The sequence below is a fragment of the Astatotilapia calliptera genome, chromosome 12 (assembly GCF_964374335.1).
Source record: "Astatotilapia calliptera chromosome 12, fAstCal68.1, whole genome shotgun sequence".
Taxonomy (NCBI): Eukaryota; Metazoa; Chordata; class Actinopteri; order Cichliformes; family Cichlidae; genus Astatotilapia; species Astatotilapia calliptera.
Genome location: NC_137433.1, coordinates 16,513,305 through 16,538,305, shown reverse-complemented (window position 1 = coordinate 16,538,305; position 25,001 = coordinate 16,513,305). Strand labels below are relative to the sequence as shown.

The 25,001-nt window shown below is 43.0% G+C and overlaps 2 protein-coding genes across 3 annotated transcripts in view; one reads left to right on the top strand and one right to left on the bottom strand.

Moving 5' to 3' along the window:
• Positions 1-4,847, top strand: part of bin3 (bridging integrator 3) — a 31,256-nt gene extending 26,409 nt beyond the window's left edge. The window contains exons 8-9 of the mRNA XM_026188735.2: positions 1,085-1,219; positions 3,320-4,847. Coding sequence (XP_026044520.1) covers positions 1,085-1,219; positions 3,320-3,466 — 282 coding nt within the window. The 3' untranslated portion in view covers positions 3,467-4,847. The remainder of the gene's footprint in view (positions 1-1,084; positions 1,220-3,319) is intronic.
• A 91-nt stretch (positions 4,848-4,938) lies between these two features.
• acsl2 (acyl-CoA synthetase long chain family member 2) lies at positions 4,939-24,845 on the bottom strand. 2 transcript variants are annotated; one of them, XM_026188732.2, is made up of 21 exons: positions 24,716-24,758; positions 13,149-13,212; positions 12,280-12,518; positions 12,072-12,186; positions 11,851-11,915; positions 11,644-11,745; positions 11,020-11,119; positions 9,484-9,662; positions 9,343-9,375; positions 9,100-9,151; positions 8,869-8,942; positions 8,490-8,567; positions 8,266-8,400; positions 7,453-7,587; positions 6,732-6,900; positions 6,557-6,645; positions 6,358-6,474; positions 6,144-6,287; positions 5,954-6,055; positions 5,798-5,869; positions 4,939-5,712 (listed from the first exon to the last, which is right to left on the bottom strand). In XM_026188732.2, the coding sequence occupies exons 3-21, from the start codon at positions 12,514-12,516 to the stop codon at positions 5,572-5,574; spliced, it is 2,139 nt and encodes a 712-aa protein (XP_026044517.2). In that variant the 5' UTR covers positions 12,517-12,518; positions 13,149-13,212; positions 24,716-24,758; the 3' UTR covers positions 4,939-5,571. The 2 variants fall into 2 exon arrangements, with proteins under 2 accessions (XP_026044517.2, XP_026044516.2); XM_026188731.2 differs by lacking the exon at positions 13,149-13,212 and having other exon boundaries at positions 24,716-24,845.
• Between the last annotated feature and the right edge of the window lie 156 nt (positions 24,846-25,001).

The window sequence follows — 25,001 nt, the reverse complement described above, 5'->3', positions numbered from 1 at the left end:
GTTTTAAAGCTCGCGTCGGCGCACGTGTCGATCCACTCGAGCTCTCCCTCCAACTGCACAGGAGCAGAGTTCACTTGCTCTTACATGCTGTCCGTATTGTGAATAGAGCACAATAGGTGGAAAAAGACACAAATGCTGACTGGATATGAACAAAAATAGTTGAGCACATGCATACTGTACATGTGCGCTCCTTCACCCACGCAAGCTACCAGGCTCTCAAGTAGTGCCTTTTCAAAAAGGCACTGCTGCACATCTACAGGCACGTAATTGAGAATTGTAGACACACACATACACATATACACACACACACACACACCATGAGGCCACTACAGAAGCACACATTCACAGATAGTGCTGCAGTGTTGCCTATGCTATTGCTTCTAACACATCCTCACATGGTGAGCCACCCACACACATTGAGAAAAGCACTGTCAGGGGAACAAAGCCTTGAAGAGGCCCCTACATCCATGCCCTCTGAGTCCCTGTGCACTTAAAGAAATGATCCTGACAAAACACTTGCACGCCATTTCAGTTACAGCTGGCATGTGTAAATAAAACTAAAGTGAAGAGAGCATATCATAATGCAGCTGAAAGACAATATGTTTCAGTTTGAATATAGCAACTCCCCCTTCCCCTTAATAAAAATTCTCACCCTCTCACACTTATTCATTGTGCATTCCATAACTCCATGCCTACAGTAGACTACCCACTAATACATTCACACACAGATCAGTGGTGCTGGAGTCCACTCACAGCCAAGTCTGCCCACATTACCCACTCCTCCTCACTTTGGTCGTGATTACAGCCTTTTTTTTGCACTGCTTCTCCGTGGGAATTAAGCAAATATCTTTCAGAACAATAAGAGAAGAAGACAAATGATGGCTCAAGAAGTGAATTCACTTCAGACTAACTTGTTTCGCTTTGTAGGTATTAATCTGTAGCTCCTTAAGCTTATTTTAGCGAACGAATCCTTAATGTGTAGTGTGTATTGCATCGCAGTGAAATGAAAGAATGTAACTCAAAGTCAGAACTGAACCCTCAGTGACCAGTTCTTTTGTTTTGCTCTCTCTCTCCGACATCACAGGCAAAAGAGGAACTCCGACCGGTCAAAGATGACTTCGAGGCCAAGAACAAGCAGCTCCTGGACGAGATGCCCAAGTTCTACCAAAGCCGCATCGACTACTTCCAGCCCAGCTTCGAGGCTCTCATCCGGGCACAGGTTGGTGACCTCCATCACCTTTAAGTGCACACCCAACGAACCTCTCACAGCTGCAGACAACCACCCTCCCTCCCACCCACCCACTGCTCCACTCTCTGAGCGTCGGTTAAACAGTGCATAAAATATCTGATGAAGGGTGTGTATAACCTAGGCAGTCTGTCTCCCTCAACGTTGCTCTAATGTGATTAACCCTCAGCGACGGCCCACGCTGCTGTGTTTAGCTGAGGAAGGCCTCATCTGTCTGGCTCCACTGCAGCCCTGCAAGCCTTCCTCTAACCTGAAGCTTCTCTTAAAGCAGCTGGGTGTCTCAAGTTAGCGCCACTATGTCCCCCTCACTAACCCCAGACCTGCCTGGCCATGTCATTTCCTCCTTGGGACAGCCACTGGCACAATCCTAATAAGTAAACTAGATTATCCCAGACCTAATGACAATTATGGAGTTCTGTGATGCACTTTGAACTTAGCAAATTAGCAGACATATAATATTTCCCCACATCTTTTATCTTGAAGCATTAAATAAATCTTACCTGTTTTTGTCTGGTGCAAGAGGTCCCATTAGGCACGCTAGCCATGTCATTCTTGCAGCTTTATATTTATTCATATAATTCACACACATGAATGAACGTTTTCACATTTGCACAGCCATGTGTGGGTGGTCAGCGGACCTCGTCCCCAGTGCTTGTTGCATGTGCTTGATTTGGTCCTCCACACCCTTTTCTCCCAGCCGCTTGTTGCTGCTCAGCGTCCAGCAGCAGAAAGAAAAAGAATAAAGGGAGTCTTTGTTGTGAGGCTTCAGTTTCACTATAACAAGTCCTGTCCAGCAACTGTCAGAGGGAGACACCACCTGACCTGTCAGTTTCTACAGATGATGATGAAGGCATTGTCTTCATTTATTCATCTTTTTTTTTTTAGTTGCTTCTCTTACAGTGGATGCTGTGTTTACTGAATCGAATCCAACTTAAATTATTCATTTTGTTGTCAAAGGTCAAAGTGTGACCTCTCCATGTAAATATTAAGCAGCTGGGAGTATGGTATGTTAAAATGGCTCTGTTTTACCCCAAGCTGCTTCTTTTTTTTTGGGTAGGTGGTCAGCTGCGTGAGCCGGCGTTTACTCCTCGTGGTGACTTGACTAATTGTAATGGTAGTCTTTGCTACAGAGGGCGCCTAGACACTGATCTGGTGTACATTATCATCACAGTTCATATGGACATTTCCGATGGCCCTTTCAACAAGCCACTTTTGGGAAAAAAAACATATCCGCTTTACCCCCACAAGCAGCAGTAACCCAATACTTATAGCCCACTCATGTGGTTTAGGTGGCACATATTGGTATAAACATGCAAAGGTCTTTCAGGCGGAGCACTTAAAAAGGCTTGTATAAGGTGGTTTAGAAGCAGTGTCTGGTCTGCTTATGGCAAAATTCTCGTTCTGTTGTGACCCTTTTAGTGAAACAGTAAACTTTTCCCACGGGTCTCTCAGTTGGTTTTGTTGCAAGGGAACACGTGCAATTTTAGAGAAGTCTGTGTCGTCCCCCCCTTAAGGAGCATGGCATCGTATGCATCGCTGCATGAATAAATATTGAGATGTGTGTGTGGGTTTCTAGGGGTTGTATTTCCCAGTACTTTCATTCTCTGCCCACTCTTCTGGAGTCTTGTAATGTGATTAAAGTCTATTAATCATCAAAGCAACTCTCTAGGGAGCCTGACTCATGAACTAAGGGGAAGAAGCAGGGGTGGGAAGTGTCAAGAAAGCTTTCAGTGAACACTCTCTATCTCTTGTTCAGATTGGGAGAGAAAAGCAGGGTCACTACCCACTGAAGTGCTGGGTTTTGGGGCTTTGTCAGAGTTGTTTGATATCTGTGGGCTCCCCATTCTCCTCTCAAGTCACTTCTCATTAGCAGGGTTGAAGTAGTATGAGAACAGCAGCTTCAGACTTGTAAGTAGAAACACGATTAGACTGTATTTGGTGTTCAGATTTTGGATTCTGGTGTTTCCTGAGAGGTCTGTGGATCGACCTGTTCCCATTTTCATCAGAGGACAGATATTCTTTTCCCCTGCCATCACAGACTTACGTTTTTATTTTTCCTTCTCTACCCACCAGGTGGTCTATTTCACCGAAATGTACAAGATTTTCAGCGAGTTAACAGACCAGATCGACCAGGCGGGGTTGACTGACGAGCAGAGGGAGAGGGAGACAGAGGCCAAGCTCACCGAGTTGCGTGCTCTGTCCATTGTCGCCGACGACTGAGTGAGGAAAATACAAAAACGGGCTCTTTTCATGCCTCTCTGAATGGATTGCGCTCTCTTCAAGCTCCTCCAGAGTTCAAACGGACAGCAGTGACCTAAACCTGATTATCCATTTGTTTCCTTGCGGCCTCATCCCCACCCCCAATTGCTCTTGCACTACACCCTAATCTTTCATCATCTCAGCAACTCAAAGCAGCTGAATGCCACATTAACTAAGCCATCAGCCAAGTGCAACATTATAAGCCAATATGTTGTCGTTTATTTTTCTTTTCTTTTAGTAAAGGAATCAGACAGATCTTGTCAGAACTAATTAACAAGGTTACGCTTCATGGTTTCAGAGGTATCTATAACCATTTGTTTCTAATGTGTAAAGTGAGCAAGGAAATGTTTCTATTAGTCACATCTGCCTTGTTGGCAGCAGCGTGTGAAATATAGTTTTATTATCCAACTTTGAAATTACACTGGAAGGTGTTATGTAATGTAGTGTAGGTTTAAAAAAAATCTCTCAATTTTGGTCTTTTCTGGTAATCTGTGAGTTTAGCTCTGTGCCATTCTCTGTGAGGGCTTTTTATTGGGGTTCATCAGAACACATTAGCTCACCTGTGATAACATGTCTGACTTTGGATATAACATAAAAAAAACAAAAAACGGTGTAACACGGAGTGGTGTTGAAAGGTCGACTACTCAGGCTTCAGACATATCCAGGTTTGTTTTCTTTTTAAACCCCACAAGTAAGAAAGAAAAAAAAAAATCAAAGGCTGGTGCGCCCTCTAGTGGAAATAAAGTGACCCATATTTTCCTTTTGTTCACACCATCCATCCTTTGTTCTATTGTTGGTTAGAGTGTGTGTTAGCAAAGAATCTCACACATTGTTGGCAGCCTTAAAAAAGTATTTTTCTCTGTATCATCTACATCAGGGTTGGAAGACAAATGTTTTATAGTCTTATTTTTGGACCAAATCATGCTCTCATCACATGCCTTTGTTTCCACTTTCCATCAGGTAGAGCCTTGGCATGATAACTACACTACATAGTAATGTAAACACACACTGAATGTTACTCATTAGTGAATTTGAAGTTACAAGTATGTTGACTATTTATTTTTTTTGTGGCTTTTTATTGTGTAATTACTGAAGGAAATGCTTAGCCGGTTGCTCGTCTTTGTGTTCTGCAATGCAGACTGTCTGATTACACGCCAATAACTGGATGAATGAAGGTGCTTTTCTAAGTTTAAGTTATAGTCATGGTTGATTTTTTTTTAAATATACCAAAATGAATACTTTGTGATCAGATTGGGTTTTATGTAAGTTTTTAAATAACGTCGGATGATATTTTCTGCTTCATTATTATCATCATGCAATAAACTAAATGCAAGAAAAGCAACCAGTGACTATTTTGCTGTTGTCTTCATGAGTTTGTGTGCGTGTGCTTCTGCACATGCCTGAGTTTTTATGAACTGAATGATGCAAACACATCAATTACTAATCTTTATTTACTGGCATTAGTAAATTCCTGTTTACAAATCATTTTTCCCCCCCATTCACCGCTCATTCATATTAATTGTTTAACTTGAGGTGAAGTCAGTGGTTTGAAGTAGTCACTAAGATGAAACATATTCATCAGAAGCTTATGTGACAGTGATGCAAAGACCCAACAACCATAAAATACAAACCTACAGTTAATGCAACGTCTAGGAGGACCAATGCCATAAGTGCACATAAAGAGTCCCTTTCAAAATCTTTGCTTGGGAAAGCAACAGTGCAGTGTAAATAAAAGGATCAGCGTTAATATCAGTTCTTCCTAATATCGTCCGTGCTTCTCCTCTATGCAACTAAACAATGATAATGTCCATGTAAAATCTCATTAGTGACAATGACTGGAAGGCATATATGGATCCACTCACTTAATTTCCTTGTTTGGAATTAAGAGTGAGATGTGGTCACAGGTGGATGACAAATTTCTGGAAAACAAAATAATATTCCAGATATAACGAAATGTAGGGTTTGAGATGAGGCACAGCAGGATATTCACTCCCAGGTCCCGTTTTTGTTCTTTTGTTGGACACCCCTGACCCACAGATGTCGCGTCTGCGAGTTACTGAGTCGAGTTAGTATGCCTTCTTGCTGTACATGCTTGAAATCTGTTCCTGAAAGTGTCTGCGGATGTCTGCGCGCCTGCTTTTCAGGGTGGGCGTGAGAAGGCCGTTGGCGACACTAAACATCTCTGGATGCAGGTAAAGGTCCTTCACCTGAGACAGAAAGGTGAAGCATCGAAATCAGTTAAGTTCAGCCACTTTGTAACTTGTGCGTTTGAACCTCGATGAGTTTGCTCACTTGTTCAAACGAATTCAGCCGTGCTTCCCTCCCCACGGCGTTCATGTCCTCTAAAACTGCCTTCTTAACATCCTGTTGAAGACAGAACCAGTTTCCATTTAATCCTGCTGTGAGGACTTTAATCAGATGAAAGTTATATTCCAGAATTAGGCCTACAGGATTTTGGCACAGCTCCTCGTAGGACCCCACAAATCCCCGATCCTTGGCCCAGTCAACAAACACCTCTGGGTCAGGGACAACTATCCCTATTAAATAAGACTGATAAGAAATGCAAGACAAAATGAAACATCGAACCGTGCCTCTGAGAACACTTCGCTTTGGATAAGAAAGCTAAAATGTGCCGTACCTGTAAACTGTCTCCATGCACAAACACCTGGAGTACAGGGACACAACGCATGTAGACGTTTTCTATCTTCTCCGGAGCGATGTATTCTCCTTGTGCCAGCTTGAAGATGTGCTTTTTTCTATCAATGATGCGCAGGGTCCCATTCTGACAAAAACAAGTGTGGTAACACAAACTCACTTGACTCATACAGGCTAGTTAGTGTGTCTAATCTTACTGGAAGCCACTGGCCCACGTCCCCGCTGTGCAGCCAGCCGTCTCTGTCCAGGGCTTCAGCCGTCTTCTCTGGATCCCTCAGGTAGCCTCTGAACACGCTGGGGCCGCGAATACAAATCTTAACGGGACAAAGCATTGAGAAGTCACCACACAGCATCCGCTGATAGGTAAAAGTGTGTTCATATCTTTGCGTGGCTGACCTCTCCCGCTCCGTTCTCGGCATAGTAATTCATCTCTGGGATGTCCACCACCTTCACCATGGCGCAGGGCAAAGGAGCACCAACATGACCTGACACAAACATACCCCTGCTGTTAACAGGAGAAACCACAACAGCATCCATCCTGAACACCTGACAGTAGAAGAGCGTTTCCTACCTGTGCTACAGTCCCCTGGCATAGAGAACGTGCAGCCCGCTGTGCACTCAGTCTGTCCGTAACCCTCAAATATCAGACACCCCAGAGTGGCTCTGAGGAAGGACAGCACTGCTGGGGAGATCGGTGCCGAAGCGGTCAATGCAAACCTCAGATTACCCCCTAAACTCTCCTGAAAAAAATAAATAAATAAAAAATAAGAGTTCCTACGGTGAAGCATTTATGCAAAGCAGTTCAAACACAATCATATTGTGGATGCGAGCTCATTCCCATTTTAAATCATATTCAACCTTGGTCATATTTTCCCATCTGTATTGATCACACCAAGCCAAAATCTTTCAGTCCTTGTTTGCCTGCACGCGTGCTTCTCCAATACACTCCCACAGGGCCAATATGCTCCGGGTGATTTTGGCACCAATTGCTGGAATAGTTGTGCCTCTCTTGTAAAGTTTGGATACAAATTTGTTGATTATTTGCAGGGCTGCTTGTCTACATGTACCACCGTGTTAAGTGCTACAAAACATAGACGAGGACAACTGCAAAGTCAGGGATTTTCAGAAAATATGGCACTTAATAGTGAAGTTTAGAGAAGAAAAGATGTTCTGTGGGCTGATTTCAGAGGAGGCCACTGCAGAGCCAAGCATATGGATGAGTAACCTACATATGAATGTAAACAGCAGCAACAGGCTGAGACAGTATATGATCCACACTGTCAGCCACTGACCTGGATCTTGTTGAACACCAGTTTGTCCCACAGGCTGTTGTTACGTACAACCCCGCTGCTGAGCTCCGCCTGCTTTCTTTTCACAGCGTAGTTGAGCAGAGCTCTTCGAAACGGTGAGGTCACCGAACCCAGGATCTATGTAAAAAATTGGCAAGAATGTACAAAAAACAGAAACACACCCAGGATTATGGCCGCCTTCTTAATACAAGGTAAAAAATATTTGATTGGCTATTTTTAGATAAGTCAGCAGAAGTCCTGTTCGGAGCGTTTTCCCCTTGTTACATATGCAAAGTGCTCAGTCTTAGTATTTCTGTCGTAGGGCCTTTGCCTTAAACTAAAAAGGGCTTTGACGTGACATCTATTGTGCTATATAAATAAAACAGAACTGAGGTGAATTCTCTGCGCAAATTTGAGGTATGTGCTGACATCACTGAGCACGCAAGTGTTGTGGGTTTAACGGGACTTCTAACCACACCAAGGCGCGATCTAAAAAAGAGCAAGTCACACTGGAGGACGTGCACGAGAACGTTACCTTAAAAGGAAGATCAATCTAGATTTAAATCAGTCTATTTTATGGGGTTTTTTGCTTTTCAGTTTTATTGCAATACAACAGTGGAGAGAGGACAGTGGGAAGGCAGGCAGAAAATAGCCTCATGACGGATTAAACCCAGGCCCATGCAATGGCCTTACGGCACCCGGGCTGCCTGCTGATGCCAGTGAGCTATACTGGTGCATGATTTTTACTAACGGGTGGATCTGCTGCACTTTGCACCTTGTAAAAGAAAATGAGGAGCGGGTAATGCGTTTGCTGACCTTGTCATAGATGCGATTGAGTAAACGAGGCACGACGGGAAAGAAGGTAGGCTTCAGAGTTTTAATGTCATCCATAAGAAGAGAAATGTCCCCCTGGTAAAATCCTACTCGGGCCCCGTAGCAGAACATAGAGACCTGCAATAGAAACGGATTTAATTTAGGGTTCATACACAAAAAAAGTAGGAAAGAAAGACAGAAAAGCATGTGAGAAGAGGATCAACTACCTGAATCATTCTCTCAAACATGTGGGCAAGCGGCAGGTAAGAGATCGACACGTCGTCTTGCTGGATCTCAAACGAGCCCTGAGAGAAAAACGAGAAATGAAATGAGCAAAAAAAGCACAGGGGACAGATTAGGTTGAGGCAGCGGCATACGGCGAAGCCTCGCAGGCAATCAAACATGTTGTATGGCAGAATCTTTATACAGGGGCAATTAGTTAAAGTACCTCGCAGCGACAGGAGCAATCAAACACCCAATTAATCATACCATTAGACACAGCGGGGAGGGGGACAGTTTGGAGACATGCAGACACAAGCAAATGGGAAGCAACGGTAGCTGTGAGGCTGTTCTCAATTAGACAACGAGGTGGAAGTGTAGACAGACCTCCAGGATCTTAATGACAGAGGAAGTGTTGGAGGCGATGTTGCCGTGGGTGATCATGGCTCCCTTGGGCTTCCCTGGGTAAATAAACAAAACATTATTGCAGTGCCCCTGCGCAGCAAAGGAAACTGCAGCGGTGCCATAAAGAGTGGTTGTTAGTGGGCACTGAAGGGCATTTCTCTAATGATGTGAGTGAAGGATAATTACGGAGAGGCTTATGAGATCAGACGGTACCTGTGGTTCCACTGGTGAAGCAAACCACGGCCAGATCCTGAGGCTGGGGCGGCTACAGAGGGCAGCAATAAAATATGAGAACATGACAACGGACTTCCTCCGCTCTTAATTTAAGCCCCTGCTTATGAGTGAGTGTTAATGATATCCTATTGGACAGGAGCGACGACAGAGCTGTCATGCCAGTGTTTAGGAAGGGGGAGATCAGCCTTTTACGTGAGCAGCTCTGAGAGATGACAAACTCACCACAGGATCTTTGAGGTTCCTCCTACCGATGTCCTAAGATGTGGACAAAGAGGAGTTGCTCGTATCAATTTGCACATCAGCAACGATGAGTCGATTAAAAGGGGCTACATTTAAATGGCTACGCCCCCCACCCCAACTCACCATGAGCTGCTCCAGCTTTAAAACCTCCACCTCACAGCTCTTCGCCCTCTCCACAAAGGCCTGGCTGAAGTCGTTAAAGAGAACGAGGCAGGACAGCTTCGGAGTCGTGCCGTTCTCCTTGTTCTCTAGCAGAGATGCCGCCTTCTCCTCCCGGTCACAGATCACCACAGAGATCTCCGCTAAAAAAGCACCGAGCACACACTTACACAGAAAGTTTGTGAAGAAATGTTCTCATCAAAGTGTGAAATCTGTGGGGTTTTTCCACTCGGCTCTTCTGCCCGTCTCAAAAGGACTACCGAACACAGTCTCACTTTGAACTAATGAAGCCAGGATGATCGCATTTTTCACATTCAAATATTTCTCCTGTCAGAACAAATCAAAACTCTTTGAACTCGCACGCATATACTGCTGCTCAGGAACAGCTAAAACTGAGCAGGCGGGTTTACTTTTACTTCAAGTGATCAGGTGTAGCCTAGCTTTGTTTAATCTTTATACACACTCAGCCACTTTATAAGGTACACCTGCTCATTTACACAAGCATCTATGGCAGCAGCTCAGTGTTTGTAGCCACGTAGACATTAAGGACTTTGCAGCATGGATGCTGGTGCCAGATGGGCTGGTCTGAGTGTTGATCTGCTGGAGTTTTCCCACACAAACATCTCTAAGGTTTACAGAAAATGGTCTGGAAAAGTGGAAAATATCCAGCGAGCAGTGGTTCTCTGGGTGAAAATGTTGATGTGAGAGGCAAGACTGCTTTGAGCCGACAGGAAACCAGGAGCAACTCCGATAACCACCTATTTCAACCGACGTATGTAGAAGAGATGCTCTGAACACGCTGTGCTGCACGTTCACACAGCCCACTTTAAAACAGGCCACACTGCATTTTACTCCTGTCAGCCAATAGCAGGAAAACTAGGGCTGCAGTTTCCATGAGCTCACCAAACTTTGATAAATAAGATCAGAAAAAAAACACTGCCTAATCTGAAGAGTCTCAGTTTCTGCTGCTACATTTAGGTTGTAGGTTCAGAATTTTACAATCCACCCACAGACTTAGTATTGTAGTGACCACAGTGTACCAGTCTTCTGCTGGAAGAAATATTTTCTATGCATTTAGATAGAAATGCTTAATTTAGTTATTAGTTGGTTATTAGTTATTTACATAGGAGGGGGGGAAAAAAAAAGCGAAACAACAGGATCTACTGTGTCAGCATTTTGTAAATGTTCGGGAAGTTCTTCTTTGAGAGTTCAAATCTAGTTAAAAGCCTATAAGAGGTAGAATTATGCAGTTTTTCAGTAATAACAGTGACAATGATTAATGCAGGACTTTTATTAGTAAAGGGTATTTTTATGCCTGTAGTACTTCTGATATTTATAGCATATTCTGTACACGATGATCTTCTTCCTTCTCCAATATTTTCTTTATTCAAAGGGCAAAATATCCATATGCAGTTTGTATGTCTGATGTGATGAAGGCTTCACCTTTGACACCATGTGAAACGTTTTCATTTTCGTATTTTAATGTGAAGCTTTTCTCACCAAGGTTGAGGATATGCACCATCGCCTCCAGTCCCAGTGTGTCATAGAGAGGCACCACTGCCATGGAGTAGGTGTAGCAGGCCAGCTCTGAGATGATCCACTTTAACCAGCAGAGGGAGACAAAGCAGCACTGTTACACTGAAGTCATTACCTGGGAATGACTTGGGGACTGGTGCGTTTCATATTTATAAACCCATATACAACATAAACAACACTCAAGGTGTAGATCGGTCAAATGAGAGGGTTAGGGGCTCTAATAGAGCAGAAAATTGTCTTTTACTACGGCAATAATTGCCCAGTCCGACAAGTGTATTAAAATAAAATGAGACACTCTTCAATATTAGCTGCCCTGGAGACGCACATTCACCACTAGCACTGTGCTGGCAATATAAATAAAGCCAAACACAATTTCACAATAGATGGATAAAAAAAGAAGAAAAAGGAAATCATAAATTCAATTTTCAAAATGTGTTTAAAAGGGCATGCTGAGCTCCGAGGGTAGAATCATCATCATCCACAAAACCGCCGCTGAGATGAGAGTTATTTAATAAATTTTTAAGATCAAAGGCAGCCAAACTAGAGTGGGATGAGCTGTCACACCACAGAGCAGTGGGAGGTCCATACCTCTGGCCTGTTTTGTGCATAGATCCCAACAAACTGCTCCGGATTCGGCTGGCAACCTTTAGCCAACAGGCCAGAGCCGAGCACCTGCGCCTGCTCAGCCACCTGAAGGATTAGAGGCTCTCAGTGAACAAACAGTAAAGATCAAACACATTACATGGAAGTGCTGAGATAACTGGGAGGAATCACAGAAGTAACGATATGCCAGACCTCAGCGTAGGAGATCCACTCGTAGGGCTGACCCGGCTTCCTGAAGCCAAGACACGGGCCACTTCCTGAAGGACACAACACCGCTCTGTCAGCTCAGAAAGTCTGCTGATAGTTCTGCTATCAATCCACTTTCCAGTTTTCCTCTACTCTGTCCGGTTCCATACCGACTTCTCCATCAAGAGGAGAGTGTTTAATGAAGTGTGTGTGAATGTGCGCATCACCTGAGATCATCAGGCCCCTCTGGAACATGTCATAGGCTGTCCTGGTGTCGTCATAGTAAAACTCCAGCAGAGTGTCATCTTTGAGGATCGCCGATCGCCTGCAGCTGGGATCTCCCTGCAATAAACACCACCCTGTCACCGACAGCCCTGCAGCAATGCAGAGCACGCTAACACACGCCTAAGCCAGCAACAGCCGTCCCTCACTCACGTTAACGGCCACAGACTGGGCTTTAAGATCGCAGGGAGGGCGCATGGGTCGAGGACGGGTCACCAGCCAGTATGCTGTGATGGAGGCCAAGGCTCCTAAACCGAGCACAGAGGAGGGCAACAGGGAGAAGGAGGAGGAGAGAGGCAGAGACGGCAGAAGACTCCACAAGTCCTCCGATTCGGAGCCTTTAAGTCCTGTGCTGGAGCGAAGCGACCGCAGCCACTCCGGGAAATGCATAGCTGAGGAGACAGGATGTAGAAAAGGGAAAATAAGCAGTCAAAAGGAAGAAAATTACATGGTGCATAGGGACAGATGTTAACTCTGCTGCTACTTTAAAAGAACAACAAGCATATAGAGTAGCAGACTAACACTGAAGGGTTTTTTTATTGTTTTCTGTGTGCATTCTGCTTCTTTTTTTCTCTTTTTAAACTTGATGTGTATCTGATAAATTTGATGCAGAGCTTTGTTGTCTTTGCACGACTTTTATTTATATATTTATTTATTTATTAATCTGTGTTGCGGTGAAGTTTAGCACTAAAAGAAATGTCTACCTTGTTTGGGAGCTGGGGATTATTTTTTTTACTAATGATTAATCTGTTTACATAAAGCTGCAAAAACAATTAAAAAAAAAAAAAAAAAAAAAAAAAAAGGAATTTAAAAATCCCAAGGCCAAAGTTAGCACCTCATTTTCTTCCTCACAGACCAGATTTTTTCCCAATTTGTTTGATTTATGGCTCCAAAGATTACCTGGCTTCCAGTGTCTGCTCAGAGTGTGCTCTTTTTTACAGTGCAGTATGAGACTGAATTCACCTCTAAAGAAAGAAAACGAAAAAAAGATAATAGTCATGATCGCCGCCATGTTCACTGACCTTTTGGCCTCTTCCAGAACGAGAGCTGCTCTCTCCCTCACCCTCTGCTCCAGGTCTTCCACACCTGAACAACACGCTGATCATCCACGATTTCGTTTTACATGTGAAATGACAATAAAAGGCTATTCTATTCTATTCTGCTCATTTGTGAAACTACACATGTCGCTCCAGCAGCAAGACCTCCATGCTGTTTGGCTGGTGAGCCCTGAGATGTGTGGTTGCTGGATTAAGCACAAAAAAAACACCAAAAAACACAGCACTACAGTGATCTTGGGAGCTGAAAGAGGCAAACTCGTGGGGCCTTTGTGTCTTTGCATGTTAGTGGAAGCTTTTTAAGGGCTTTCTGCAATTTATGCACATTTTCTCCTGTTTTGTGGCCAGCCAGGGAGCTTAGGTGTTGTACTTTCATTCCAACTTAGAGCTTAGTGGGGTATTTCTTGCTTTCTATCAAGAGTGGGGGGGGTTTGTTTTATTGTTTTTGTCCTTGAACACCCTGAGGTCAGTTTGCTTCCTTCCTTATTATTCCCTTTTATTTACTTTAATGCTTTAATTCTAAATACATTCTTATGATTGTAAAACCAACGTGGTTGGAGGCTCAGTTCATGGTCGGGTGGCACTTTGTGCTAAACTCCACGTGTCCCCGTAGACTTTTCAGGGCTTTCAAAATCATTTTAACCAAGAAAGAGGCAAACATTTTCCCTTCACTCCATTTGGCAAACAGCATGCTGGATTTAATAAGAGATTTGGGTCACATCATCAAGAATGATCAGTGTGATGATGGCGATGTGCAGCAGCACTGCAGATGAATTCAAAAATGGCCCTCTTTAAAAGCCTGCTGCACTCTGAATTTATACAGCTCATTTGTGGTGCAATTACAGCCCAGCAAAAGTGGAAAAATCTTCAGGTGGTGCACTGACAAGACGTGCCAGTTGCATGTGAGACTAGTCATGCTTCTGAAGCTCTTGGTGTGATGGAGAACTGTAAGCATATCTTTATCTATGCTGACTAATTTTTGCGAATGTAGATGCAATAACAGGAATTTTCTGTATTGACCTGGACTTTGAACTTTATCCGTTTATCTGTTCAAACTAGAGGTAGAAAAATACCCCATCAATATTGCATAGTATTGCAATATTTTGCGAGGCAATATTGTATCGATATTTTATAAAATACTCAGACTACTACAAGTCTGTGGGCCAATCTGATGCACACTGGACGCACTTAGCTCGAGAACACCATCTCGTAATTCAGAGCAAACTAATAGCTGAGTGACAAGTAAAAATAGGACAGCAGCCTCCAACATCTACAAAAACCTCAGTGGCTACCTGGGGACTGTACTGAAATTCATCACATTTGTGATTGATTGCAACTCGTGGTGGATAAATAGTTGTCTAGAGCTTGAAGTTGTTGTACGCTCACGACCAGTTTTGGGGCCAGATTCACTAAACGGGAAATAGCACATGAGTCCAATCCCTAAATAGTGCTCATATGTGTGGTTAGTTTTATGGGGGATTTATAAAAGTTACAATGTTTTCTAAACACAGTTCCTTTTTATATCTTAAACTGCATTATTTGGCGTGAGCCCTAGCACCATCTCCAAATTGAAGGCCAAGTTCCATATAAGGGATGTCAGATTCAGGCTAGGAAGTGGGCGTCCTAAGAGAAGATGACACAACAAGAGCGTTTCCTCACCCTGTCAGCACTTAGGAACTGAGGGCAGTCTTCTACAGATTTGCAGTCGAGGTTTGCAGGACAATATGGCCGACGGCTCACTACCCACACAATCTGGAACAAACTGCACACAGACAATCTCTGGTCTCATAGGGCTGCCAGAAGGCCTGCCATGACAGCCCCTCACCATCAGGCCAGTTTGCGCTGGTGACGGCAACATGTGGAGGAACGTTCTGTTCAGTGATGAGTCCAGATTCTGCCTATGCCATACGGATCATAGGTCCAAAGTGCGGATATGACACAGAGAACACTATTCCGATTGCTGCACCGATACCGTAACAGCTTTTGGTGGAGGCAGTGTGATGGTGTGGGGTGGCATCTGCCTCACTTGGAAAAAAAAACTAAGCAAGGCTTATCATCATTGGAGGCAATCTCAATGCAGAGAAATGAGGATGAGATTCTGCAACTAGTGGCATTCCCATATCTCCACACTCTTTGTCCAACCTGACAAGATGATAACGACATCTTCTAAGATGGTTTATCAGAGACTACCTCCAGAATTTGGAAGGGCTGCCTGCAGTCCTGATCTCAACCCCACTGAACACATTTGGGATCAGCGTGGGTCCGCTGTTCGTGCCAGACTGACCAACACAATCACACTGGCTAACTTGTGACAAACACTGGTTTAAGAATAGGATGCTGTCCCACATGAGTATGTGACCAAGCTGGTGACCAGCATGAGGTGGTGGTGCCAGGTTATTCTGAGTGTGTATGAGTCTTCTACATGCGCTTCAGACTTTCATCATCCAATCAAATAAGAAGGCATCAAACAAGCCTGAATAGGACAATAAGCCGTTTGGCAAAGAAGATTTAGCAAATTTTCATGGGCGCAAACCACATAGTCAACTCTGCTGCTCAACCCCCAAACACATTTTCCTTACAAACGTGGCACCATTTCAGGGAAATAAACAGGCTTTCCAAGGGTATAGGATTTATTGTAAAGGAGCATGGTTACAACAAAGAAATTACGAAAACACAAATTTCCTTAATTTTTGTGCTAGGTTTATGTTATTGCAATGCATATAGCAAAATCTTTAAAATTTCAACAATATCTTATAGTCCATTTTGAGACAGTATCATATCATGGGGTGTTTAGGGATTCCCACCTCTAGTAAAAACAAAAGCCAGATCTAGCTCTGCGTCCCTATGCTTTATATGGGAAGAATGCAATACAAGGAATGAATACATTCATTTACCTACAAGTTATTTAACTGCAGATGCATCCTTCTCATTTGCAACAGTACCAATGTAAACAGTGCCGACTTTGCCCTCCGTGGCTAAAACAACTTCACAGCACATGTGCAGTCAGACCGAGAGACACAGCTCCTCTCACTAACCGCTGAAGCAGTTCAGGTTTGCAACACTGAACAACATTTTAGGAGGAATTTCAGAGGTCGGTAAAGCTACTGTTTCAACAATGTTAACATTAGCTGTTTCGCTATCAGAAATGACTAGAAATTACCATTAGCCACCTGTTATCATTAACGTAGCAGCTAGCAGTCTGCAGTTAGATAAATATGAATCATTGTTGCAGGCTGAACAAATTGCAGATTGAATACTGAGCAGAGCAGATTACGGACAAATGGACAACCAGGTGGGTTTCTGGCTGTGCAGAGCAGCGGGGGAAGGGTAGCTGAACCAAACAGAGTCCAGTGTGGAGAACTAATCCGAGCAAATACAGAGCGAAATCCAGAGCAGAGCAGCCGAATCAGACAGAAGACATGGTAAAGGGATGCAGTGGGAACGCTGTACAAGAGAGGCTGCCAGTGTTGGTCAAGTTACTTGAAAAAGTAATCAGTAACTAATTACTTCCCCCCCCCCCCAACAGTAATCCCGTTACTTTACTGATTACTTATTTTCAAAAGTAATTAATTACTTACTTTTTAAAAACAATTTACAACCTGAAGAGGTGATAAAGCGATAGATCTTTCAGCCCAATTCTACTTTTTCTGCATAATCCATCATACAAAATGTAATCAAATGGAAAAGTCTTTTTTTTAAACTTGTTTTATCAGTTTTAATCTTTTAACTTTATGCATCAAGTAAAAATTAATTTATATGAACCATTCTCTGACTTCAAGAAATTAGCTTAACATTTAAACCTATTTTCTGCACATTCCAGCACATAAAATAAAATATTTTTTGTGTTTACATCCAGTCTTTCAAATAGATGCAAGTTAAAATACAGCAGAAAATAAATAAAGTCAAAGACTAGCGGTCCTTTTGCTCTATTTTCACCTGTAAAGCAGGAGTACGGTAGGTGGAGGTTTGCCCTGGTGCAGGTGTGCCGTAGCGGTCAGTGGATGAATCCGCGAGTTTCTCTGTGAATTTCCCATTACCTCTTTGCGCACTCGGTGCTTGTTTGGGGGGGGGGGGGGGTTCCCACTGTAAAAAGAAGGTTTCTTCCCACGCACAACGGACACTAATGTTTTTGTCACTTTTTATGGAATCAAACTCAAAGTAAGGTCAGTACTTCCACGCTTTAAATGCTGCACGGTCATTCTCTCTCCCCACTCGATATATAATCCATTGTTGATCTGCACACACACACACACACACACACCTTTTGTCACGAATGTCGCACTCGCTTACGTCACTGTCATGAGACATTCTCACAAAAAAATAAAATCAAAAAATCAAAAAAAATAAAATCACGATTTTAGTAACGCAGCATTCCTACAGGAAAGTAACAGTAATCTAATTACAGTTTTTGCGATAGTAATCCCTTACTTTACTCGTTACTTTAAAAGAGTAATCAGATTACAGTAACGCGTTACTGCCCATCTCTGGAGGCTGCAGGCAAATGTGGACAAGATGATAAATTTTAACTTTAAACTACCTTTACAATAATTTAGTAAAATGTGTTTCATATTTTGTGGTAGCTGTGACGTCATTTTAAAACGCAGGCAGTGATCGGTTCAGTCCGCTTCACAATATCTTTGTTTTAGCATAACTAATATTACACTTTATCCAAAGATCATTTATACTCCTCATATTAGTTTTCCGTAATGCTCTTCTTCTACAATAATTCAGTTACTTAGGTGTGTGTGTGTGTGTGTGTGTGTGTGTGTGTGTGTGTGTGTGTGTGTGTGTATTTATTACCTTCACAATTTGTAATGAAATTATCTAAGTAATTTTAAAAATGGATAAAATCTCTACACTTAACCTTTATACTTAATATTGAATATTTATTTAGGGAAAAATTAATTGAATAAATCGAGTTTTTTTCCTGGGTGTGAGTATCAAGTCTAGTATCCTGACAACTCTAGTGGATGTTTACATATCTGTCCCCCTACACCCTGTTTATCCACATACTAAAGAAAAAAGAAAATACGAAAGAAAGAAAAATATATATCATTCCACTTCTGAAACACAATAATCCAGCCTGAAGAGCCCGGTTTAAAAGGCCCAGCCACAGCGGACCACAGGTTTGGCACAGCTGAGAGAGAGAAGAGAAGAAAAGACTCTGGGTCTATACAGGAGAGAGAGTGGTGGGGGTGGGGGGGGGGGGGGGGTAGAGAGACACCAGGAAGTAATAACGATTGGCTTAAAAGAAACAGGCACCGAGGTTACTCTCAGTCATGTTCTGCCACCCTTTCATTCGCCAGAGAGAAAGAGAGACTCAGGGTGTGTACAGTAGCAACGGGGGCTGGTGGCGAGATGGGGTGAGGAGGGAGGACCGGCTGGGTCCACCCCTAATGGTTCTCTGCCAAAGACTTCATTGTTCATATCAGAACTGAATGAATCAGGGAGACACGGGGAGGGGAAAATGACACACACACACACACACACACACACACACACACACACCAAAGTGCAAGACCAGACTTCTCCCTGAAACTGCTAATTTCATCCCCTCAAGCAAACCACTTCATCTTCTACCGCACAAGGAATTCACCTCTCTGAATAAACCTCCCCTTTCCCACATTTGCTCCCCCCTCCCTGAACGCTCCTCAACCTCTCACCCATTTTCTCCCCCAGTGCCCAATTGGAGAGGGTAGCTTCCCCTTCCCTCCTGTTTAACCGGAGCTGATGCTGCGCCGCTTCCCTAGCCTGCACGGGCAAAGCAATGCCACACTCGTCCTCAGGAGGATTTCTAATCTGCTTTAAGCATCAATTTATGTGAACTAAAGCTGTTCACTTCCCTCTTTACACCTGCTGAAGTCACAGAGCAGCTGGTGAGCCCCTCGAGTACTTTCACTAGGTAAATAAATTGAAAACAAAGGGCTTTATGAAACGTGACATCAAAAAAAAAGAAAAAAATGACAGTGTGGTGTGAAGAGAGCTTCCTGTGGCCCCTTTCTGTCTTTCTCTCTCCCTGGCCCTCCCTTCTCTCTCACTCCCATTCATTATGGCTATTGTCAAGTCCCAGACAAGAACCATTGTGCTTCCAGCTCTTACTCCCAAGAAGACAGGAGACAAAAGGAATGGCAAACACATGTGAAAATATACTGAAGGAAAACAAACGCACCTTCATTCTGTGCCAGTTCCTGCAGGGAGAGTGCGCTTTTGGCTACATTGTCATTCGGAGAGCTGCACTCGTGACAGACGTGCACACAGTTCATACAGTAAGTGCTGTGATGTTTGAACAGTAACAGCGGATCGAAACTATATTTGGTGTAAGTAAAGGCATCCGTATGTGGAGTATATGCCAAAATGCAACACACACAAAAAAAAAAGGTTCAAGTGGAGACGACAGGCATGTCGCCATGTCCGTGCATGTTTACTCTCGCTCACAAGTGGAGACATAACCAAGAGCTATTCACTAACAGAAGTATGACAAACACATGAGTGGAACGCAGCATGTTGAAATTACAGACATAACCCCCCCAAAAAAACAACCAAAAACCGGTTTTGAGTCAAATCTGGCATGTAGTCAATAATTACAACCTCGTCAATGTTCCTTTATAACCGTCAAACATTTCAACTGCCATCAAACTAATGGGGTGTCATGGGAAAATGTTCCCGGGCAGGTGGTAAAAAAAAAAATAAAAAATTTAAAACGGCATGGTGGGGTTATGAATTATTGTAAGCTTGAAAGATCTAGGAGCCACAGCAGACACTGCTAAAGATTCATGTCACTGCTGAGATCAGAGGATAAGAAGAGAAGAAGAATAGACCCTGTACTGACTTGTAACATTTTCAGAGGCTGAACACTGCAATAGGACCCAAGTCTGCATGAGCCGTGGGACAGCGCAGCGTGCCCTGCACAGTCTGAAAACATTTCATTGTTGCTGCTATCACCTAATATAGCTCAGCCCTCCAACATCCTACAGCACCTGACTGCGGAGCTGGGCCAGACAAACATCTGGACTATGCAGCCACGACTGCAGGTCTAGAATGAGCACCAGCACTCTCCGGGGCAGTGTGTTTTATGCTGCACTGCAGCTGTAACATTAGGTTTCCAGATGACACCCTACTGGAGTCTCTAAATCAGCAGCAACAAAGAAACAACTTGCAGAGAGGCGATCGGGCTTGAAGCAACGTGATGTAAGACCAAAAGCTTTTCCCTGAACACAGTGAAACTGGAAGAGCTTCCCACTGACTTCAGCAAGATGCTCTCAAACACAACTGAGCCTCAATTAAACTTCTGTGATGAAAATTGTGTCGTTTTTCCTCCAGGAGTTTTTTTGTAGATGCATTTCCTGGTGTGCTTTCTTTGCAAGTCAAATTTGTGCATAAATTTTGACTCCAGTAACACATGTGGGTCCTGGGATGAAATAAAAGTAATAAAGAGGATCACAAGTTTAAAAAAATAAAAAATAAAAATTGAATAATCAAAGTCCATGTTTTACCAAGAAAACCAAATAACATGCATCTATTTTCTTCTGTTTATCCAATTCAATGTTGCGCAGGAGAGCCTGGACAGGTTGCTCACACCACTAACACACATTGACACCCAGATTCACACCTACAGCCAGTTTATAATCACCAGTTAACCTAACGCCATACATTGTGGGCTGTGGGAAAAAACTAAGTAATCATCCATCATTAAAGCTGACACAGGAAGAACACAGAAAGTCCGCAGAGAAAGGTGACAGACTAATTTCAGACCCAGGATCTTCTTGCTGTGCCGTCCCTCCACTGCACCATCCCCACAAAATCCCAGCAAAACTTTTATCTGTACAATTTATTTGTTAACAACAGTAAAAGTCTTACTCTTGGCAAAAGGGCGGAAATGTAAGCGTAGGGAAGAGTGGTTTTTAGAGTTCAGGTGAACTACTGCAAAACCTGGCTTTATCACAAGCTTTTAATATGCTTTCAGTGTTGTAGGAAGCAGCCGTAAGCTGTCGGGATTCATGAATGTATTTTGGCAACATCACCGGCACAGTTAAGTAAAGCTCGCAAGTATAAACAAAGAGCTTGAAAGAGTGGAATTGAATTTGCTGCTGTTCAGATCGGTTGTGGTGGCTGTAAATGATTTTATAGAGCAGCCAAAGACTTATTTAACACACATGCACAGTTTCCTCTGCATTAGACAAGCAGGCAGAAATGCTTGAGATGCTTAAGCTGCCGTCTCCTTTCCTCATTCGTGTTGTCACATGAAACATCGGATAACGATTTGGCTCTGTGCATCACACAGAATATAAAAAGAGCTCTGTATAGTAGCTTTAAGAACTTTTCTGTGGTGACGGGAGCAATGCTGGGGAATGCTCCCCCCTGACCCAGAAAACTACAGGAGGTGGCACAAAGCAAGAGGGGGAAGGTTTTTATAGCTGGGAGACAGGCCACAGCATTTTGTGCCAGCACCAGAAGACCGGTGTAGTCTGCACACGCTCCATGTGCCCAGGGAGGAGAGAGTTCTGGTTGGAGGGGACCCGAAGAGAGAGGACTGCAAGATGGACACGTGAGGCAAGCGTGGGGTGGGGGGGGGGGGGAGAAAGAATGAAACGCACGGGTGTTTTCTGGCTGTGATTCCTAAACAAAGCGTGAAGAACACAGACACATGCACGCTCGATCCCAATGACGTTTCTCTTGTAACAGGAAGCGAGAAAGACCACACATCCGGGATGCAGAAAACACCACTTTCCTCAAGGCGGTCAGGAGTCTCCCAGGGTCTCGAATTCACTTAAACCCAAGCGGAGATTCTCGAAAACAAAGCTACAGTTGTGCATTCTTTTGCAGACGTTTCTGGTTTCAGGTAACTAAGCAGCGCCAGGTTCAAACGTCAACATGCTGTCAAAGCTCACGTCTGACTGAGCCGGTGTATTTGTTCATTCTTAATGGTTGACTACAAACGTCAGGTGACACATTCAACACTGTAACTGTCAAATACACACAAAACAGATGGCAGGAGGCCATATGGATAACTCCAAACACGTTGCCTCCGAATATCTCAACACGCAAGTATTAGAAGTATGATTTAAAACAAAAGCAGATGTAACGTGTGGAAATGAACAGCGGCTGTGATTTTACACAACAAAAATGGCAGAAAACCTACAATTAGGGCTGAAACTCACTCCAACTGTAATTATCCTCAACTTGGACCACAGACAAAATTCACAGCAGCCCCCTTTTCTCTGTACCTCACTTACATTTTCCACATATAGCCTGTAAAGTTTGGGCAAGTTTAGCAGCAAAACAAACCCTCTACATATATACACGTTATCCCCAACACTGGCCTTTTAATACAGATCATGTAGATAAAATAAAGCAAAAAGGTTCATGTAAAGTGGCATGCAGAATGCAAGGACGAAGAAACTACTTAAAAAATAAAAGTGTCTGTACTAAATTGATTTATGCAAATGTAAGCAGCGTCTTTATTGAGTGCTCTTGTTCTAAAGAATATGGCACTTCCTGCTGACTCATTCAGGCTTCCTCATCTCTGACAGGTGACCTGTGCTTGATTACAGCAGTGTCTTCAACGACAATTGACTTTTCCTTCTGCGAGTTCCACTTCAATCTAGACTCTAAAGTTAGCAAGCGCGTCATTTTTTTTTTCATGCGATTGCATTTGAGAGGTTTCTCTGACAGGCAGATGACCTTTCCTGCCTCTTACCCAGTGGGTGCTGCTGGGATAGGCTTCTGATAGTAAACAGATGTAAAATGTGATATAATGTTTGCTTTGTGGAAATCACAGCACTCTTAATATACCAGGACGTCGCTTTCAGGTTGTGCTGATCATTGAGTCCATTGATGAAAAATTATAAAAACTATTTTTATATTCCTTAGAGGAGCTTCACATTTTTCAGTGTGAGGGGGGGAAAAAAAAAAAATAAAATAAAATAAATAAATAAATAAATTTAAAAAAAAAATCACAGTTGTGGCAGTAAGACTGGATTTGGGGAATACAATGTTGAAAACATCCGGAATCATTAACTGATGGTACAGGAAAAAAAAGAACATGCACGTCTTTAGAACATTATCCTACCACCACTGAAACGCACAGATAAACAGTGCCATGTTTCCCCCAATAAATGAGAAAGGGTTCCACGTGTGCGACTTTAAAATCTTATGTTAATGACTGAATGATGTGTTGATTTAGTTTCAGTTTTTGTTTTACCATCATGCTGGAAATATGTTAATTAATTTAAACACAAAACATAACATGCCAACATCTTCCACTTATCCAATTCTGGGCTGCAGATGGGACTGGAGTCTTTCCTGGCTGTCACAGGGCAGGGGGCAGGACACACCCTGGAGAGACTGTCAATCTACTGCAAGGCTAATTCAGAGACAGAAAACCGTTCACGCATACAGGTGACTTAGTAACCAAGTAAGCTGACATACACCTGTCTGGACTGTTTGGAGCAAGACTGAGGGTTGACTTGAAACCAAGACCTTGTTAGTGCTAACCGCCGCACCAACCCCAAAAACTGTCAAGTGAGTATCAATAATATATTTGGTGCTTTAAGTAAGCTATAAAGTGAAAATTAAAGAAGAAAAATAGCATAAAGCATCTTATTAAGGAGTTGGACCTCCATGCTCCTCGGCACTGATTCTCTAAGTATTTGAAAGTGTACTTGAGGGACACTTTCCTTCAACTGGTGTTTTGATAATAGTGGTGGTGAACACCAACACCTGGGTCCAACGGGTGTTGACTTCAGTTGCGATCTAGTGATTTGCAAAGGTCAGAGCATGTGACTGTAATCACATGCGTACTCAAAAGCATTCAGTGACCCCCTTATGAATGAAAAAGAAACCACGCCGATTGGAAGAAGCTTTTCATTACTGGGTGGAAGGAATCACTCAGAACAGCCCTGGTTTCATTTTCAGTCGACAAAAGGCCATGCCAATCGATTATTATCATTTTTCTGGTTTGTCACCATTTCATTTCACATAACCTGTGTATCTGAACTATGTTGGGAATGCATTAAGAGTAAACTGCTGGTGAATTTTTATGGGAGAAGATTATCTTGTTCTCACATCCACAATACATTCAAACAAACTCCCAATCAGCTCACAGCTTATATGCTATATTCAGTTATTAATATTTAACCCATGCAAAAAAAACACAGGTGTTCAGTATTTAAATGCAACTTGATTTACGTACATAAATGTTTCATTTTTGCTTGTTTTTAACGGAGTACACAAAAGTTTAAGAAAAATGTTTTTACCAGATGCACATTTTTCCTGCTGCCTCGAATCACTTTCAAAGAAATCTTTCTTTGCTTGCGTAAAACTTTTCACAAGTTAACAGGTTGATTCCTGTTCACATTCCTCCCAAATCTGCAACTATCAGCTCGGCAGCATGGGAACTCGGCGTGCTGCAGCCAAACTTTGTTTCTTTCCTTTTTTCACAGTCTAAGCCTGCTCAGTTTAGCTTTGTGCTTCTTTATCGAGCTGAGACGTCTGAATACAAACTACCGAAGAAAGAGACTCTGACAGAGACTTACCAGAGTGAACGCAGGTTTCCAAACGGTCGTTGACTGAGAGCCTCACTTAATCCTGCCTCAGGTCCACAGAAATTTGCCCACCAGTCCAGCTAAACGCAATTAACCTGTGTTTCCGGTCCAAATCTTCAAAATAAAGGACTGCGCTCAAACACTGTATACAAACACACTGACTTGAAAGGAAAACAGTTGTACATGTACAATGATAATAAGGGCTAGTCTATTCTATTCTATTCTATTCTATTCTATTCTAAGAGAGGATGAGAAACACTGGGGGAAAAGACGTTAT